The following is an 18,262-nucleotide window of genomic DNA, read 5'->3' as shown; positions in this document are numbered from 1 at the left end:
GTACAGATCTCTGCACATGGTTTTGAGGGTGTTTAGGGGTTGTAGTAAGGATGTAAAGGAGAGGGCATATAAGTCTCTGGTAAGACCCCAACTAGAGTATGGTTCCAGTGTATGGGACCCTCACCAGGATTACCTGATTCAAGAACTGGAAAAAATCCAAAGAAAAGCAGCTCGATTTGTTCTGGGTGATTTCCGACAAAAGAGTAGCGTTACAAAAATGTTGCAATGTTTGGGCTGGGAAGAATTGAGAGAAAGAAGAAGAGCTGCTCGACTAAGTGGTATGTTCCGAGCTGTCAGCGGAGAGATGGCGTGGAATGACATTAGTAGACGAATAGGTTTGAATGGTGTTTATAAAAGTAGGAAAGATCACAATATGAAGATAAAGTTGGAATTCAAGAGGACAAACTGGGGCAAATATTCATTTATAGGAAGGGGAGTTAGGGATTGGAATAACTTACCAAGAGGGATGTTCAATACATTTCCAATTTCTTTGAAATCATTTAGGAAAAGGCTAGGAAAGCAACAGATAGGGAATCTGCCACCTGGGCGACTGCCCTAAATTCAGATCAGTATTGATTGATAGGAATTGATTGTGAAATAGTTGTACAAATCCATTTCTTCAATAACAGCTCCTTATTTACCCATAGTTTGCATTGAAACCTTCCTTGTTAAGTTCCTGTATGATCTCTAATGATTTTAATTGGCACATTTCATTTGATACACCATGTCCTAGTTCACATCTATCAGTCACGTAGATATAAAGTCATTCTTCAATTTTGGGAAGAACTTCCATTTGAAGAATGTAGTATGGATGGAGCTGCAATAATTTAATACAATTTTTATTGTCATCTTCATCACATCAATTTTAATTGTGATGTTTTTACACATGTACTTTTTCATTTCGAGACATCCTATAAAGACTGTACATTCTAATATGCATATCTAGCTAAATTTTATCTCTGTATGTTATTTTAATGTAATCGATATATACCCAATTATATGTCCTCCAGTGCTAATGATGGCTCAAAGAGTCAAAACATCTTCACTTAAAAATAATGCTAACTAAATAATCTAATAGATTATTCTATTATACAGGATATTTGAATAAGTGGAAATTTATACACGTTAATGTCAATACAGAACTTGAAAAAATTATTTTCATTATTTGCAAGGGCATAGGGGTGGCACGTGAGATAAATCAAATCAAATCAAATCAAAATCTCTTTATTTGCAAATGAGGTGTCTACCTCGGTGGCAAATGGTACACTAAAATACATTATTGTCAAGCACTAAATTTTAAATTAACGGGAGACGAAGAAAATTTTCCTAGAATACAATATTATACAATTTACACCAATAATTTTTTCTATTAAACACACACATCATCCTTAATAAATTTATATTGTTTACAAAATTCTACTTATAATATCTTACAAACATAGTCAACTCATATACAGTACGGTATGTGAAATTACTTCTAATAATACTATACAACTGGTATAAGATTAAAATTAACACTGAATTTATTTACATATTTATATTTTACCCATTTTGGAACCTAAGTAGCATAACGACCTGCTGCGTCTTAACCAGATCCCCTTTTGCCACCACTTTTCAGAGTTCCTGAAGGGCCTTCACAGCTACCGTAGCGGTCCCAGGGCCCTTGAAGTCCCCACTGTACTTCATCCCTACAGGCAGTCCCCTACTTGGGCTGTCCAAACTCCTTAGACCAGGGGATGGAATTAATTTAATCACACACATTTATTATTTACAATATCCTGCACTGGTCGAATGCCCTCTAACATTTAATTTATTATCTCTGTTGTTGTTTATTCTCTTCTTGAATATCTGTACAGATTTTGGAAAAGGATCAAACACTACCCCTGGTAAACTGTTCTACTCCTTCACGCCCTTCCCAATGAAAGAAAATTTACCCCAATCGCTTCTGCTAAAATTCCTTCTAATTTAGTACTTGTGGTCAGTTCTACCAATATAATTATTTTCCAACTGAAGCCTCTCACGGATATCTCCCCATGCTTCTTCTCCTGTATAGGCTCTATATAATCCTATAAGAATTCAGGTAACTGAATGTAAGGGAATCCCGGAGTGGTGTTAGCAAATGATGTGACGTTTGAAACTCCGTTTATGATGTCTACACTATTGCACAATACCTACCAGTAGATTTCACTGACATCACACTACTTCTGTGCAATGCCTTATCAGCAGATTATGTCGATAAATGTGGTTACCTATCAGCTTTTACATAATAAAACCGAGCAAAGCCCACAATATTTTATTCCAAACTAAAACTTTTGCTCTTAGATTTGCTTTAGGGCTTATTAAATTATCTTAGTTACAGGAGAGCTTGAATATGTTGTAATTATGTTCATTAATTAATTTTCTTGTAAATACCTTCCAAAAATTCAGTCATCTTATATGTGAAGCTGTCTTATATTTAGCCCAATATGGTATTTTACTAGAGTAATTCTTTAAGAAGAGACCATTGTGACTGCACAATCCATTACCGGGCTAGTTGGCCGTGCAGTTAGGGGTGCGCAGCTGTGAGCTTGCATCCGGGAGAGTGGGTTTGAATCCCACCGTTAGCAGCCCTGAAGATGGTTTTCTGTGGTTTCCCATTTTTACACCAGGGAAATGCTGGGGCTGTACCTTAATTAAGGCCACGGCCGCTTCCTTTGCATTGCTAGACCTTTTTCTATCCCATTGTCACCATAAGACCTATCTGTGTTGGTGCGACATAAAGCAAATAGCAAAATAAAAAGTACAATCCATCAATTATTCACAGAACTCAAAACCTGTTGTGTTTAATTTACAGGAACACCAGGTACTCCAGGGAGACCAGGTGTTTCAGGACCACCAGGTCCTAAAGGTTACCGGGGAGATTATGGACTAGAAGGTCCTCAGGGACCACCAGGTGTTGCTGGATTGAAGGTAAGTAAATTACATAATAATGATGAAATGTCATTGTGGTAAATCCAGTATCTTACAGATAAGACAGCCATTCAAATTCTTCATGCTTAGAATAATTCACAATATCATTTACCCATGAGCCTCTGAACAATCAACGATAGCTGTTCGTTCAGATATGTGCCAAGAACAATACTAGATTACTTTGCTGAAAAGTCACCTCCTGAAATCACTGAAAACCAAACCAAACCCCATGAACGACAGCCCTAATGGACTTTGGCCTACCACACAACTGCTGCTCAGCCCAAAGGTCTGAGGTGACGCATGGTCAGTGCGACGAATTCTCTCGGGCATTGGTATTCTAGGCCGGGGTTGCCATCTCACCATCAGATAGCTCCTTGATTGTAATCCCGGAGGCTGAGTGGACCTCGATCCTTGAGCTGGTAGTAAATCAAACCTGGGGTCTCCAGGTGAGAGGCAGGCACACTACCCTTAGACCATGAGACTCGCTCTGAAATCACTGCTTGGTTTAATTACCAAAAGGTGCAAGTTGGAAACCTAGCCAAGTAACAGAGAGTCTGAAAATCTGGAGGAAGTAACAGGGTAACCTATTGTAAGCATTCTGACTGCAAAAGAAATCCAGAATTCGAGGCAAATTGAACGAGAACATTAGTTGACAAAAGTAATTGGTATGGCAAGATAAAAAATCAGCGTGGAACTGCTAAAGGGCCTGCATTACAATTCCCTTGTTCTCAGGAATTGGTAACCCTTCTTTTGATGAATTAACTGAGAGAGAACATATTTTCTTTTTTCTTTTTCTTTTTTTTCAGCAGGATTTGGTGAGGGCTCATAGAGCCTATGTTTCATTGCAGAAAATTTGACAAGTCAATGAATATTGAATTTTCATGACCGCATTGTAATCAAAATTGACTTTTGACTTATTAGGTCATGTCACATATATTTAGTATGTATTGAAGAGATGTTAAGTACAGAACAAAAATGGCCAACCGGACACCAGTGGGATCTGAACCCACAACCTCCAGATTTCGCGTCAGGGCATGCAGCTGTGAGCTTGCACCTGGGAGATAGTGGGTCCTGATGCAAAATCGGGAGGTTGTGGATTCGGATCCCACTGGTGTCCGGTTGGCCATTTTTGTTCTGTACTTAACATCTCTTCAATATGTACTATATGTATGTAACACGACCTAATAGGTTGAAAGTCGATTTTGATTTCGAATTTGACAAATATTTGGCAATAGAGTTATCAGCAACAACATAATATGGCCCCCATGATCCCTGCTTTAAGAGCGTGTAATTATTATCTATGGGGATCATTAAAAGATAAAGTGTATAACAAAACCACACACTTTAGACTAACTGAAGGATACCATTCATCAAAAGATCAATTCAGTTCCTCAAAGTGAACTAAGAAGAGTAATTGGGTAGTTTCATAAGATGCCAGAAATGTATCAAAAACAAAAGCAGGCAGTTCTAGTATCTCCTTTAGTGACATGGGTGAGTACTTTTAAAGTGCATTAGAATTTATCAGGCAGTCAATATAGCTTGCTCTCGTATTGAGCCGCCTGCTTGGAGTGGTAACTTGCTAGCCGAGGCCTCAGTCTCATCTCAGCTGGGGTTCTGCATTAATTGGATGACCCTGTATAATCTAGAGAAGGGCTTGATTATAATCCTCAAGACAGAAGCCAACAACCACAGCTGAAATGATGAAACTGTATTTTTTTAACCAAAAGAACAACAAATACCCACTGTGATATATAACTTAGAAGAAGATGATCAAATGCACATGTCTGCAGGGTTCTTCCACTGTAGAGAACTATCTTTCTGTCTGTAAATATTTTCATTCCCCACCCTACGTAATGCAGTCTCTCTGGAAAGAGAGAACTATGAGTAGTACATACAAAAGTCTAGCACCAGGATCAGGTCATGAACCAAACATAAATGTGCATGTGTAGTTTATATGCTTTCATGAATGGCCAGAAGTAAAGCTGTACGCTGGCCACACAAATATAAAAAAAAGTTACCGGTACCAGAGTGGTACATGTCCTTATGTAACCATGCATGTTCTTTACCCTTTACTTTTGGATTTTAAGTTTGTAACCCTTTTCTAACTCACGGTTTAAATTTTAAAATCTTTTTCTTATTATTCTTGGGAAATGAGAGGAACCATGATGTGAACTGTCCACTCCATGCATCAACCCTTAGGAGTTGAATTTCTAAATCACTTGCTATTTGAGCTCAACATCGTGAAAAATTTCAACTTCTATGTCTTACAGTTTCGAAGGAATTTTTTTTTTGTGCAAACCCCCTATTTAAACTGTTTAGGGGTGGAATAATTTTAAATATTTCTTATTTTACATTTAGGATATAAAAGAACAACCATCGTATGAAATTTCAACTTGGTATGGAGGAATAAAAATTTTTGTTTTGGGTCTTAATCCCATTTAACAAGTGGTGAGGGGGATGTTTTAAAACTATTTCTTATTTAACAGTCAGGACAGTCCGGCCCCGCGGTGTAGGGGGCAATGCGTCCACCTATGACACGGCGGCCCCGAGTTTGATTTCCGGCCTGGTGAGGGTTTTTTAATTGTAAATGATTAATATCCCTGGCCTGGGGATTGGGTGTTTGTATCATCCTTAACGTTCCTTTCCTCACTTTCAACACTTCACACTTTCCACTCAAATGGTGAAAGTAGTGGCAAAAGATCTGCAGAGGTCAATGCCATGAACAAATATCATTTTTGAAAAGAAAAAAAAAAAATGCAGTCAGAACATAGAAGTGACCATCATGTGAAATGTTCACTTCAAACATCAAACGGTTTTTGAGAAATGGATCACTTTGGTATCAGGTTTAACCCTGATTCAACTGCCAAAGGGTGGATTGTTTTAAAATCTTATTCAATATCAAAGACACAAAGGAGCAACTTTGTACATCAAACAGTTTTGGAGGAATGAATAAATGAATATTTATGTTTTCAAAGCTGATTGATTTTTGGGGCTTAACCCCTGTCTTAAGGTTGGAATTATATCAAAATTTTTCTTAGTGAGTATTGAAGATATAAGGGCAGACATCATATGAAATTTGAACTTCCTACATTAAGGAGTTCAGGAGATACACTGATCAGTCAACGAATCAGTGGTATTTTTTCCTTTATATACCTAGATTAATCCACATTTCAAAAGATTGTTGTTCTGTTTCTAGGGTCGTCCTGGAGATATTGGTGTGTCAGGTCTCCCTGGTGAACCAGGAGATGACTCTGCCTTTGGGGAGCGAGGAGAACCGGGTGATGTAGGTGAGGATTAATCTCTTATCTTATCTACCTTATATGTTGTTATAAGTTAAACATCATTCAGATCATACAGATCATACTTGGTGAAGAAACTTTCATTATATCATAACCAGTATTATACATATCAAGTCTCCTCTTCTTTTTCTTTTAGAAGGGTGACTTTTGACTGGTGTGAATGATTTTCCTAGCCTCTTGATTTGAATGGAAATATACTTTCTTCTTCTTAAAAGTAATTTGTTTAAACTCACTCAGTCTTATGACAAATTGATCCTGGATTAATCTGAACAGTAATTAAGGTAGAAATATGTTGTTGTTGTTGTTATTGTTGGTGTTGTTGTATCTTATGCCTAGCCTGGATTCCAATCAATCAGCTTTCTTGCATTCCAGTATAGTTGAGTGAGATTTCCTGAAGTTCTGGCTGTCACATCAAGTTTGTTGCAATGTAGCAGGTGTTCCTTATCCATTTTGCTTCCAGGGTCATGGCAACGTGTGCATTTTTTCGGATCTCAGGATGTTGATTCATTTCAGATGAGCTGCAAGACAGTCATGGCCAGTGTTAAGTCTGAAGAAGGCTACAGCTTCTCTTCTTGGATTTATTTTATACTGATCCCATTTAGCATCAATATCCTTTCATAATTTGGTTTCTGCTGTTTACTTTGCCATTTCTTCATGCCTGTTTTTGATAGTATTTTTCAGTATCCTTTTTGCTGACATAAAATTAGTCTGACTGGCAGGTTGTTGTAGTGTGGTACCTAATTTGGCTAATCTATCTGCCTCTTCATTACCTGTTATTCCAACATGAGAAGGAATCCACCAAAATGAGATCTGTTTGTGGAGTCTTTGGAGGGTTTTTGTCATACATAGACTTTTTTTCAGTTCTTTATTTTGCAACTTAGTATTTGATGAGATGGCTTGGATGGCTGCTTTTGATTCTGTAAGGATAAAAAAAATTTGGTAATTGTTGTTTCTGCCTAATAACTGCTGTAGTGCATGGGAAATTGCTTTTATCTCTGCATCAAACTTTGTTTTGTTTTGGCCTACTAGGAAGTGGAGTGAGAAGAGAGATGATTGTATTCCTGCCCTAGTTCTGTTTTCTTTGTCCTGTGAGCCATCTGTATATATTTTTAGCCATTGATTAGATGGATATCTTTCTTCTATTGTACAGAGGGCCAGCTGTTTTAGATCATGTGGTGAACAGTCTTTCTTTGAGGCCTCTTCTAGCAAAATAAGATCTGCAGTCACTAGCATATATTCAATGGGGTTGACTGGCATACAGAGTGGTTCAAGTTTTATTTGTAGATTGCTCTTGTAAGCTAAGATATGCATTGGCTGTTTGTTGTTTCATCTCTTCTTCTGTTGATAAGTTCTGGGTATACAACTGTAGGGCGGTTACAGTGTGGTTTTTATTGTGCTTGTTGTGATTTGTAGGGCATTATTCTGACACCTCTCAAGGTGATCAATGTTTGATTGGGGTTCTGTAGTAAATACTTTACTGCCATATTTTATAATAGGTTTGATATAAGTGTTGTAGGTTCTGTTGAGTGTGTCTTCAGTGCTCCCCCAAGTAGCTCCTGCTAGTCTCTTCAGCAATTTCATCCATTTGTTTACTTTTTCCTCCACTTGCTGTATGTGTTTGGTCCAGTTCAGCTTCTTGTCCATGTTGATACCTAGGTACTTGGTGCTTGCACTTTTTGGAGGTTCCTGATCACTGGATTAAACTGAAAGTAAGACTGTGATGTCTCAAGGAGAAAAGCTGATATATTGTTTTAGTAGTATTGATTTCTATATTGTTATTTTTAGTCCAGCTTTTAAGTTTTATAAGTGCCTGGTTCATTCTGTGTTCAAGAAGCATTTGCTGTTTGGTTTGTTATGTGTTGTGGTCCAAATGATAACATCATCTGCAAACATGCTGATATTCACGTCACTTACTTCCTTTATTGTTGGAAGATCATTGATGTACACATTGAATAATGTTGTGCCTGATACAGGTAGAAATACTAATGACCCATAAAGTATCAAAGAATGCCAAAAACACAATGTATTTATGATCCAAAAAGAGTTCATTATATTACAACCTTGTTTATAAAATGACAAAACATGTTGTAGTACTGTAATCAACATGTGAACAGCTGGCAACAGTAAAACATGAGAACTGGTATTAAGGATAAGGACTCTCCATTGTGTTTTATTTATTATCTTTAATTTATGATACAGTTGAGACTCAATGAATGGAAGGTTAAGTTCCAGGAGTTCAATCTCAAGATAAGCAAACCAAAAACAGTACTGATGGCAATGAACAGAGAGGGACGACTAGCAAACATCATGCTAGGGAACCATCCACTAGAAAGTGTGGAAAAATTCACATACCTCGGCAGTGTAATATCTCAAGGTACACTAGCCACAAAGGAGGTAGCAAATAGTGCAGAAGAGCTTTCACTTTTACCAGCAAGTATGAACACTCCCAAAGTAACAACAAAATCAAAGCTGGTGATGTTCAATCAGTACTTAGTACCAATCTTAACCTATGGTGTCAAAACCTGCACCCTCACTAAGAAACACTCATCAAGGTTGCAGGCATCTGTGATGAAGTTCCTTAGGTCCACAATTCAAAACATCAAACTGGACAAGTTAAGGAATGACGTGGTTAGAAAGGAAGCTGGGATTGAGACATCTGTTAGATCTGGTCATCAAGTCCAGATTGAGGTGGTTTGGGCATGTAATGAGGATGGAGCCAACAAGGACAGCTTATGTTAATTTAGAAAGACGTGGCAGGAAAATTGATGGTGGAAAGACTAAGAACCCAGTGGATGGACATTGCAGATTGGGGAAGGACACTGGAGGACGTCATTAACAACAGAACGTATGTCAATAAGACAGAATGACCGAGCTTGATAGCTGCAGTCGCTTAAGTGCGGCCAGTATCCATTATTCGGGAGATAGTAGGTTCGAACCCCACTGTTGGCAGCCCTGAAAATGGTTTTCCGTGGTTTCCCATTTTCACACCAGGCAAATGCTGGGGCTGTACCTTAATTAAGGCCATGGCCGCTTCCTTCCAACTCCTAGCCCTTCCCTGTCCCATCGTCGCCATAAGACCTATCTGTATCGGTGCGATGTAAAGCAACTAGCAAAAATAAGACAGAATGGAAGAGGCTCGCCAGTAGTACCCGGGAAACTGGAACTGTAAAATGATGATGATGATGACGATGACGACGATGATGATGATGATGATGATGATGATGATGATGATGATGATGATGATGATGATGATGATGTAGCAACCTAGTGTGTATTGTATAGTAGTAACTAAACTATTCCCTTTTGAAGAATATTAGATTGGTGACATCGGAATTTGAGTCCTACAGGCAAGGAAACCAATAAACCTCCATCGTTTGATGCTCATTCAGAAACTACAGTACTTCACTGAGCCAGCCAATGACCTCAGAAAAAGAACTGTGCTTTTAAATTTAGCAGGAGATGGTGTTTGAGAAATTCTCGATAACTTACCTGATACAGGAATCACATATGCCAAAGCACTTGCTAAGCTCAACTCTTATTTTACTCCTAAGAAAAACTTGTACTTCAAGGCTTTCAAGTTCAGAAAAGCTGCTCAAAGAGAAAGTGAATCAATTATGGATTTTGGTACGAGCTTACGAAGCTTGTATCTACATGCAAGTTTGGTAGTATATTCGACTTTGAGTTGACACTACAATTAGTTATACCCACTCGGTCAGAATGCTTGAGAAAACATACCTCTCAATACATGATATTAGATTAGGTTATGAGTGCTCGATCCCTTGATTCCGGTGCTCCAACAGTCACACCTCATCTGGTTTGAGTCAGCCTATTTTTACACTGATCTGTTTGTTATTGAAGCTTGGTTAAAAGGGATGCCAATAAATGATAGCTGCTGGTGTATTGTTTACTGCATGGTTCAGTATGACATTTCCAGCAGACCACAAACCTTCAATGCACAATCTTTTAATAATGTAGTGGTTTCTCAACTAAACTGAAAGTACAACGAAGAAGATAAACATCGCAAGTTTAATCTTCTAACATCATTAATTTCAAATACGACATTTAAACTTAGAAAAATAACTTAGCACTAAATAGTGTTAGTAAAAAATGGGAATTAACAAGATTTTTAGCCAAATCTTACAGATGTTTAGAACATTACTGTGACTTGGACATCAGTAAAATGAGATCAATATCTAGTACATCACAGCCATATTTTAATTTGTTAATTCTTTCTAATTATGTGTTAACTAGTGGTAATATTTTAATGGTGTAAAACAATTTTAACAAATGAATTAATTATAAGAAGGTTCAATGTAAAGACTTAACCTTGAGATATTTGTTCAAATGAGGCTGAAGATGCTCAATATAATGAGCAAAACATGTCCCTGTTAGTGTAATATTGTAATAAAATGTCCTTCTAAAGACAATAAACATTTTTATGTATTCAGGTGGAAAATAAAAACAAGAATTGTAACAATTAGTACCTATTAAGTTCAATACGGGTAAGAAACATGAAAATAGTTTTATTCAATATGTGATATGTTTTGAGATGTCATTGGAGAATTGGCATGGAATGACATAAGTTGATGAATAAGCTTGAGTGGAGCTTTTGAAAACAGGAAAGATCATAATGTGAAGATAAAGTTGGAATTCAAGATGACAAATAGGGGCAATATTTATTTATAGGACAAGGAATAAGGGATTGGAATAAATTATTAAGGGAATTGTTTGATAAATCTCCTAGTTCTTTGATTATGTTCAAGATAAAGCTAGGTAAACAACTGATAGGCTATCAGCCACTTGGGCGACAGCCCTATATGCAGATCATTGATGAGCGATTCATTGAGAGTATTTCTGGCTTGGCAGAAGAAAGATGATGTTTCGTCAAGCCATGTTTATAACAATATAAGTATACCTTTAGTCTATTCAGAGAATTAGAACTCATATAAATGTCATCAATTGCAATAAAAACTTTGAAAACTTGTCAGCTGTTGGTCTTTCAAAAAAAGAAAAATATTTTATAGTAGGGAATGTTCATAATTCATAACAACTGAAAAGGAGTTGATAATTGGCTTGATCTGTATAAGGTTTTAAATATTATTAGATATGATTGTTAAGTAAGCCTATATAAGAACATTTTTTAATGAGTTAATAATTCTATTAAAGAGATTTTTGTATAATTTTGTCCATAGTGACAGTTCTCCTGATTTTTTGATTTACAGATATATACTTTCAGGAGACAGGAAGTTGTGAATAACTATTTTAAGTTTTACTGTTGTATACTTTCAGGCCTACCAGGAAGGCGTGGTCTAGTTGGCCTTGCCGGAATACCAGGCCTTAAAGGAGAACGTGGAGAAGATGGCATCGGTTTTGAAGGATCTCCTGGTCTTCCTGGTCTTCCCGGAGATGCAGGGCTATTTGGATTTGCTGGACGACCTGGACAGTTTGTTAGTACAGTATAGTTTTAATTTGAATTATATAAATAACAAGCTATTACCCGTGGCTTAACTTGTGAGGATTTCATAATTTGATCAAATTAATCGTTCCTCGGTACTGCACAAAGACATTATCTGAAAATCCCTGAAGTACGTATAAAAACTCACCGAAAAATTGTGTTTCATTTGTCCCAGAACCTCTCTGTAAATCACGTTTGTAGTATCGCCTTTGGGGCTAAGATGACCAGGATACTGGCAGAGCTAACTCTGGAACATGCGGCATGGAACTCTCCATGTGGGAAACCGTCCTCTCTCAAGTCGAAAACAAACAAAAAATGATATGTTCCTTTATTTTGAAAGGGGATTCCAAATACCAATTTTCACGTTTCAAAGGATTCAACCCCATTTTCAGTCCTTTTCAACCCCCCACTAAGTGAATTTTCCAAAAAAAAAATACGTGTTTATTTTGAAAGGAGATTCCAAATACCAAATTTTATGTCTGTAACATGTTAAGCTTTCAAGATGTACTCATTTTAAAAATTCACCCGATTTTCACTTCTTTTAACCCGCTTAGTTGATTTTCCAAAAACAAAAACAAAAATGCTTGTTTCTTTATTTTTAAAGGAGATTTGAAATACCAGTTTTTACACCTGTAAGTTTATGAGATATATGCATTTAAAAAATTCATCCTCTTTTCTCTTCTTTTCACCCTCTTAAGTGGATTTTCTGAAAACAAAAAATTATGTGGTTTTTTATTTTTAAAGGAGATTCTATGTACCAACTTTCATGTCTGTAATAACAATTTCAGTTTTTGAGATGTAAGCATCCTCATATAAAGGATTCAACCCCCTTTACACTTATTTACCCCCCCCCCCAAAATTGGAATATTTTGAAAACAAAATATTACATGATTCTTTATTTTTAGAGAAGATTCTAAATGCCAATTTTCATATATTTAAACTGTTCAGTTTTTGAGAAATAAGATATGCTCATTTTGAAAATTCAACCTCCTTTTCACCCCTTAGTGGTGGAATATCCAAAAATCCTTCCTTAGTGAGCACCTACACTGTAATAGGAATGTATCTCCAAAATTTCATTTATTTCCAGTAGTTTTGTCTCGGCGATGATGAATCAGTCAGTCAGTACATGTATTTTATACATGTAGATAATACATTTTTGTTACTTTTATTTAACACTAGCTGTTGTACCCGCCTTTGCTCGGTCCAACAATTACAGAGGCTTCAACTTTTCTGAAGTCACTTGTCCTCTTTTAATATTGGTCCAAGAATTTTACCTACAATTATATGACTCCGTGCTGGAGATGCAAGCACCCTGGATCACATGCTTGAAATGCTTCTTTAACTCATAAAAGGACAATTTTCTGCTCAGCTATTAGAGTAGCAAAGAGAATGCACACAAATATTTTTATAGGAACTTAAATTCTACATCCTGTATGTACGCTCCTTTACCAATAATTTTGGTTTTTAACGGGTAAGGTATGTGGCAAAATATAGAAAAGAATGTTTTCTTGGAAAACTGCTGGAGGAAATGCATATGAATGGGTTTTTCCTTTTTCTTTTCTTTTAGAAAATCAAATTCTAAATACACTTGGTGGACTACAATTGTTAATAACGCTAACAGTTGAGGCAGCATATTCACTTTCAAGTGTCATAGTTGTACAACTTTCTCTACTTTCCTTAAACTACCTGTTCTCCTGGTAAGCTGCCTTGGTGATCTACACGTATATATATAAAACAAGAGTTTGGTCTGTACATTGCTCAGAATTTAAAAAGGATGGTATTTCTGTATCAGTAGTGCCCACAGTAACAAGGAAATGCACTTTTTAATTTTCCGTAATTTCTGTCTGTCTGTACACGCATCACGAGAAAACGGCTGGAGAGAATGTAATGAAAATCGGTATACAAAGTTGGGTAATAAGTCGCTACAATCTAGGCCACAAATAATTTTATTCACGCTGACCTAAAATTTAATTCTCAAATATACTGTATATGTTATTAGTGGTCGTAGCTTAATGAAAATTGGTATACAAAGTCTGGGAATAAGTCGCTATAATCTAGTCCATAAATAATTTTACTCAGGCTGAGTGAAATGGTAGTTTAGGGGAAGGCCTAAAATTTAATTCTCAAATATTTGTTATTAATTGTCGTATCTTAACGAAAATCAGTGGAGGAAGTTGAGGAATAAGTTGCTACAATCTAGGCCATAAAATTGTATTCACGCTGAGAAAAATGGTAGTTTAGGGGAAGGCGTACAATGGAATTCTCAAATATTTATGTTATTAGTGGTCCTATCTTAATTAAAATTGGTATGCAAAGTCGGGGAATAAGTCACTATAATCTAGGCCATAGATAATTTTATTCACACTGAATAAAATGGTAGTTTAAGGGTAGGCCTAAAATTGAATTCCAAAATAATTATGTTATTAGTGGTCGTATCGATAAATACTACATAACTGAAGTTATATAATATTATATTCCCAATCACTTATATCTTATACATTGTTACCATATCGCCTACAATCAGAGATAATCATGAATTTGGATTTTTGTTACTAAGTCCTTATCAGCGCCGAGTCACGAGAAAATGGGTAGACAGGATTTAATGAAAATCGGTATGTAAAGTCGGAGAATAAGGAACTACAGTCTACGCTATAAATAATTATAAGACGCCCTAAGATCACAAAGTCAAAAGAAAACTAAATGTGAAGGCCTACAACATAGAAAACTCATAAAATTGATCAACAATACATCATATTGACCATTGTTTGTTGTGATGTGCTTTGTCTTCTGTTACCACTCATCTCCGATAGATAAGATTACTGCTGTCCACCAAGTATCTTTTAAAATTTGCCTTACATCGCTCCGACACAGGTAGGTCTTATGGCGACGTTGGGATAGGAAAGGGCTATGAGTGTGAAGGAAGTGGCCTTGGCCTTAATTAAGGTACAGCCCCAACATTTTCCTAGTGTGAAAATGGGAATCCACGGAATAACATCTTCAAGGCTGCCGACAGAGAGGTTCGAATCCACTATCTCCCGGATGCAAGCTCACAACTGCACGCCCCTAACCACACAGCCAACTCGCCCAGTCGTACGAGTGTAACAGTCTGCCTAAATATTGGTGGGAAGTACTGTAGCTGGAGAGTTATATAACTTTCTTCTTTAGCATGCCATTCCTCTGTTTCATAAATTTTCCTATATTACTGGTACGCAACACACTGGTTCATCATAGCATTCAAGCTACTCAATCCCTGCTCTGAGGCACTGATTGGAATGAGCATTTTGCATATTTCACGGAACAATAGCACAGGAGTGTTCATGGCAGTCTGTGGCCTGGTCATTCCAGCTCTGGAACTTTGGACTGTTAGATCAGCACCGTAGTACTGTTCGTTAAAAGTGAGAAAATGTGCAGTTTTCATTTCATTGAGTATTTTATATGATAACATTGCTTTTAACAGCTACATTCCTACTGATGTTTTTGTAATGACCTATATCAACTTCAGTTAGGAAAACCACAAAGTCAGTCTTTCTGAGAATCCCATAGCGAAGCACGGATGCATCAGCTAGTATTTATATATAGCCAACAGAGCCACAGTTTGAAGAGGAACAGTATGGTTTCAGGCCTAACAGGTCCACAACAGACCTAATCTTCAGTGTCTGTATGTTAATGGAAAAATATTGGGAAAAAGGCAAAGATCTGTTTATGGTTTTCCTTGACAGTGAGAAGGCATATGACAGCATTGCAAGAGAGAAGATATGCCTGAGAAAAAGGAATGTGCCAGAGGGACTGGAGAGGAAAGTTCAGATGCTATATGAAAACTGTACCAGCTGTGTGCGATTGAGTGACGGACATTCATCTTGTTTCAAGACCGAAAGTGGAGTCCAGCAAGGCAGTGCACTATCTCCATTATTGTTTATCACCATCATGGATGACTTAATGAAGAACATCAAGAAAACTTCTGGTGAACTAAATGCAATGGCCTTCACTGATGATGTTATGATCTGGGGAGAAACTGAGGAAGAAGTTCAGTCAAGACTCAATGAATGGAAGGTTAGGTTCCAGGAGTTCAATCTCAAGATAAGCAAACTCAAAACAGTAGTGATGGCAATAAACAGAGACAGACGACCAGCGAACATCCGAACATCATGCTTGGAAACCATCCACGAGAAAGTGTGGAAAGCTTTACATACCTTGGCAGTGTAATATCTCGAGATAAACTAGCCAAAAAGGAGATGGCAAATAGAGTGCAGAAGAGCTCTCACTTCTACCAGCAAGTATGAACACTCCTCTGGGATCCCAAAGTATCAACAAAATCAAAGCTGGTGATGTTCAATTAGTATTTCATACCAATCTTAACCTGTGGTATTGAAACCTGCACCCTCACTAAGAAAGACTCATCAAGGTTGCAGGCATCCGAGATGAAGTTCTTTAGGTCCACAATTCAATAAACCAAACTGGACAAGTTAAGGAATGGTGTGTTTAGGAAGGAAGCTCAGATTGTTACATCATTGTTAGATCAGGTCAGCATGTCCAAACTGAGGTGGTTTGGGCATGTAATGAGGATGGAACCAACAAGGACAGTTTATGTTAACTTGGAGAGACATGTGGCAGGGAAACAGGCCATTTACTGTCTGAAAATGTGTCATTGTGGCACAGTGCTGCTTTGTGATAACAGCGAATTGGCTGTTGTTAGAGTGGCCATGGTTTGCTTTGTTAATGTTGCATACGTTTGTCAATCCAAACCTCCTCCACCGACTATGTCCCCTCCATTGAATTAGTCAGATAACAGAGTCTATTTGTAGCTTGTGGTAGTGGCAATGTGGTGAAGCCAGTCAGTTGCGTCATGAGTGTGGCAGAAGTCTGACCTTTTTATACTGTGTTGTGTTTCGAAAATGGCAGTGTGTCAGGAATTAGAAGATGTGTGAATAAGCCAGACTCATTCTGTTATGTGTGTGGCTGTTATATTATGAAGGGACAGAGTAGACTCATAACTGCATTAGTGAAACGTTTATATTATGCATATTTTAAGATAAAATTAGGAGACATGGACAAAAAAACAGATCAGATGTAAGGATTTTAAGGATTTTCCCTCCTCGGGAACTTAGATTTTCCAGACCTGGACAAGTCGTGGGCTCCCCACATCATTTGTAAAACGAGCCTACAAAACCTATGACAGTGGAGCATTGGGAAACGTAAGGCCCTTCCATTTGGGATAAGAATGGTTTGGCACGAGTCCCAGGACCATACCAGGGACTGTTACTTTTGCCTGTGTAAAGTAGCGGGATTCAATAAGAGAAACAAGGATAGTATTGTGTACCCGAATTTAAAGTTGACAATGAGACCTGTTCCTCATGGACCGGAAATTCCAATACATTCTCCTCCTACTAGTTTACCTGACTCAGACGGTTCCTCAAATTCTGATAACGAGCAAGTTGATATGGATTTTTCACCTGCCACAGATGCAGTAGGTCCACAATTGTTTAAACAATTGGAGTTGAGTAATCTGATACGAGACTTTGGTGTAACAAAGGAAAAAAGTGAACTGGTAGGGTCACGATTGAAAGAAAAAACCTTCTTGCATTTGGAGCTACCTTTTCTTGGTATTGGGACCTTTCCCACCATCCCCCATAGCTCATGGTACCATGTGGCAACAAAAAGTAACCCTGTCGGGTCATTCACACGGGACCATGCTCCACGGAAGGCAATAGTCAAGGGACCTTTTCGGCCTTTGACGATTCCCTCTCATTGGGATTGTATAATTAATCCACTCACATGAGAGGTCAACATCCATTCGGCACAGCAAGGTCACTGCTACTCTCCTGTTCCTAAGATCTGAACCCCGGCCACTCAGGGTCGCAGACCGTTCGCGGCGATAAAAAAAAAATGTAAACTTATAACTATCTTAAAGGCATACAGTGAAAGGAAGAGGTTGTGGATGCTAACTTTCGACACTGATAGGCACAAATAAGTTTCTACAAATTTACTGAGGCGCTCGTTGAAATCACTACAAATCAGTTACAACCTTGACATGTTGACACAAAATACAACAATATAGTTATTTAGCAACGGTGAAATCCGTGCTACAATCCATCAGCTACCTCCATCCATATTCCAAAGGAATATTTATGTGGATGACAACAGTTTCCTGATAACATTTCGGATGCAAAAATTTCTTCCATCCGGACTAATAACTTGATGGAAACCTTATTCAATATAACACAAAATACATCCCTGGGGGATGACAATACTCGTAGACATACTACATTTCTACCTCTGGTTTTTGTTGTCTATCACCCACTGAACATTAAAAACTGTTGAGTGTTACAGAAAAACAAACATATTACCCTTTACATATTTACAATTATGAGCCACCTTCCTCCAAATGCAAGTATCCCCTGGGACCGAATCCCATATCACTAAGTTAAATTTTACTTACACTAATCCAGTTATACCTCAGAGTGGTCGCTTATCTTACATCTACCGCCACCAAATATCTATACATGAATAAAATTATCCTGGAGAAATAATCATATGCACCGACTATACCCTAAAACCCATT

General features: G+C 37.5%; 1 protein-coding gene across 1 annotated transcript in view; it reads left to right on the top strand.

Annotated features, from left to right (window-relative positions):
• The window catches only part of LOC136877597 (collagen alpha-5(IV) chain), a 570,940-nt gene that overhangs the window by 477,189 nt on the left and 75,489 nt on the right, over positions 1-18,262 (top strand). The window contains exons 20-22 of the mRNA XM_067151761.2: positions 2,834-2,949; positions 6,146-6,236; positions 11,538-11,695. Coding sequence (XP_067007862.2) covers positions 2,834-2,949; positions 6,146-6,236; positions 11,538-11,695 — 365 coding nt within the window. The remainder of the gene's footprint in view (positions 1-2,833; positions 2,950-6,145; positions 6,237-11,537; positions 11,696-18,262) is intronic.

Source organism: Anabrus simplex, chromosome 7, assembly GCF_040414725.1.
Source record: "Anabrus simplex isolate iqAnaSimp1 chromosome 7, ASM4041472v1, whole genome shotgun sequence".
NCBI classification, from domain to species: Eukaryota; Metazoa; Arthropoda; class Insecta; order Orthoptera; family Tettigoniidae; genus Anabrus; species Anabrus simplex.
This window is presented reverse-complemented; position numbering and strand designations above follow the sequence as displayed.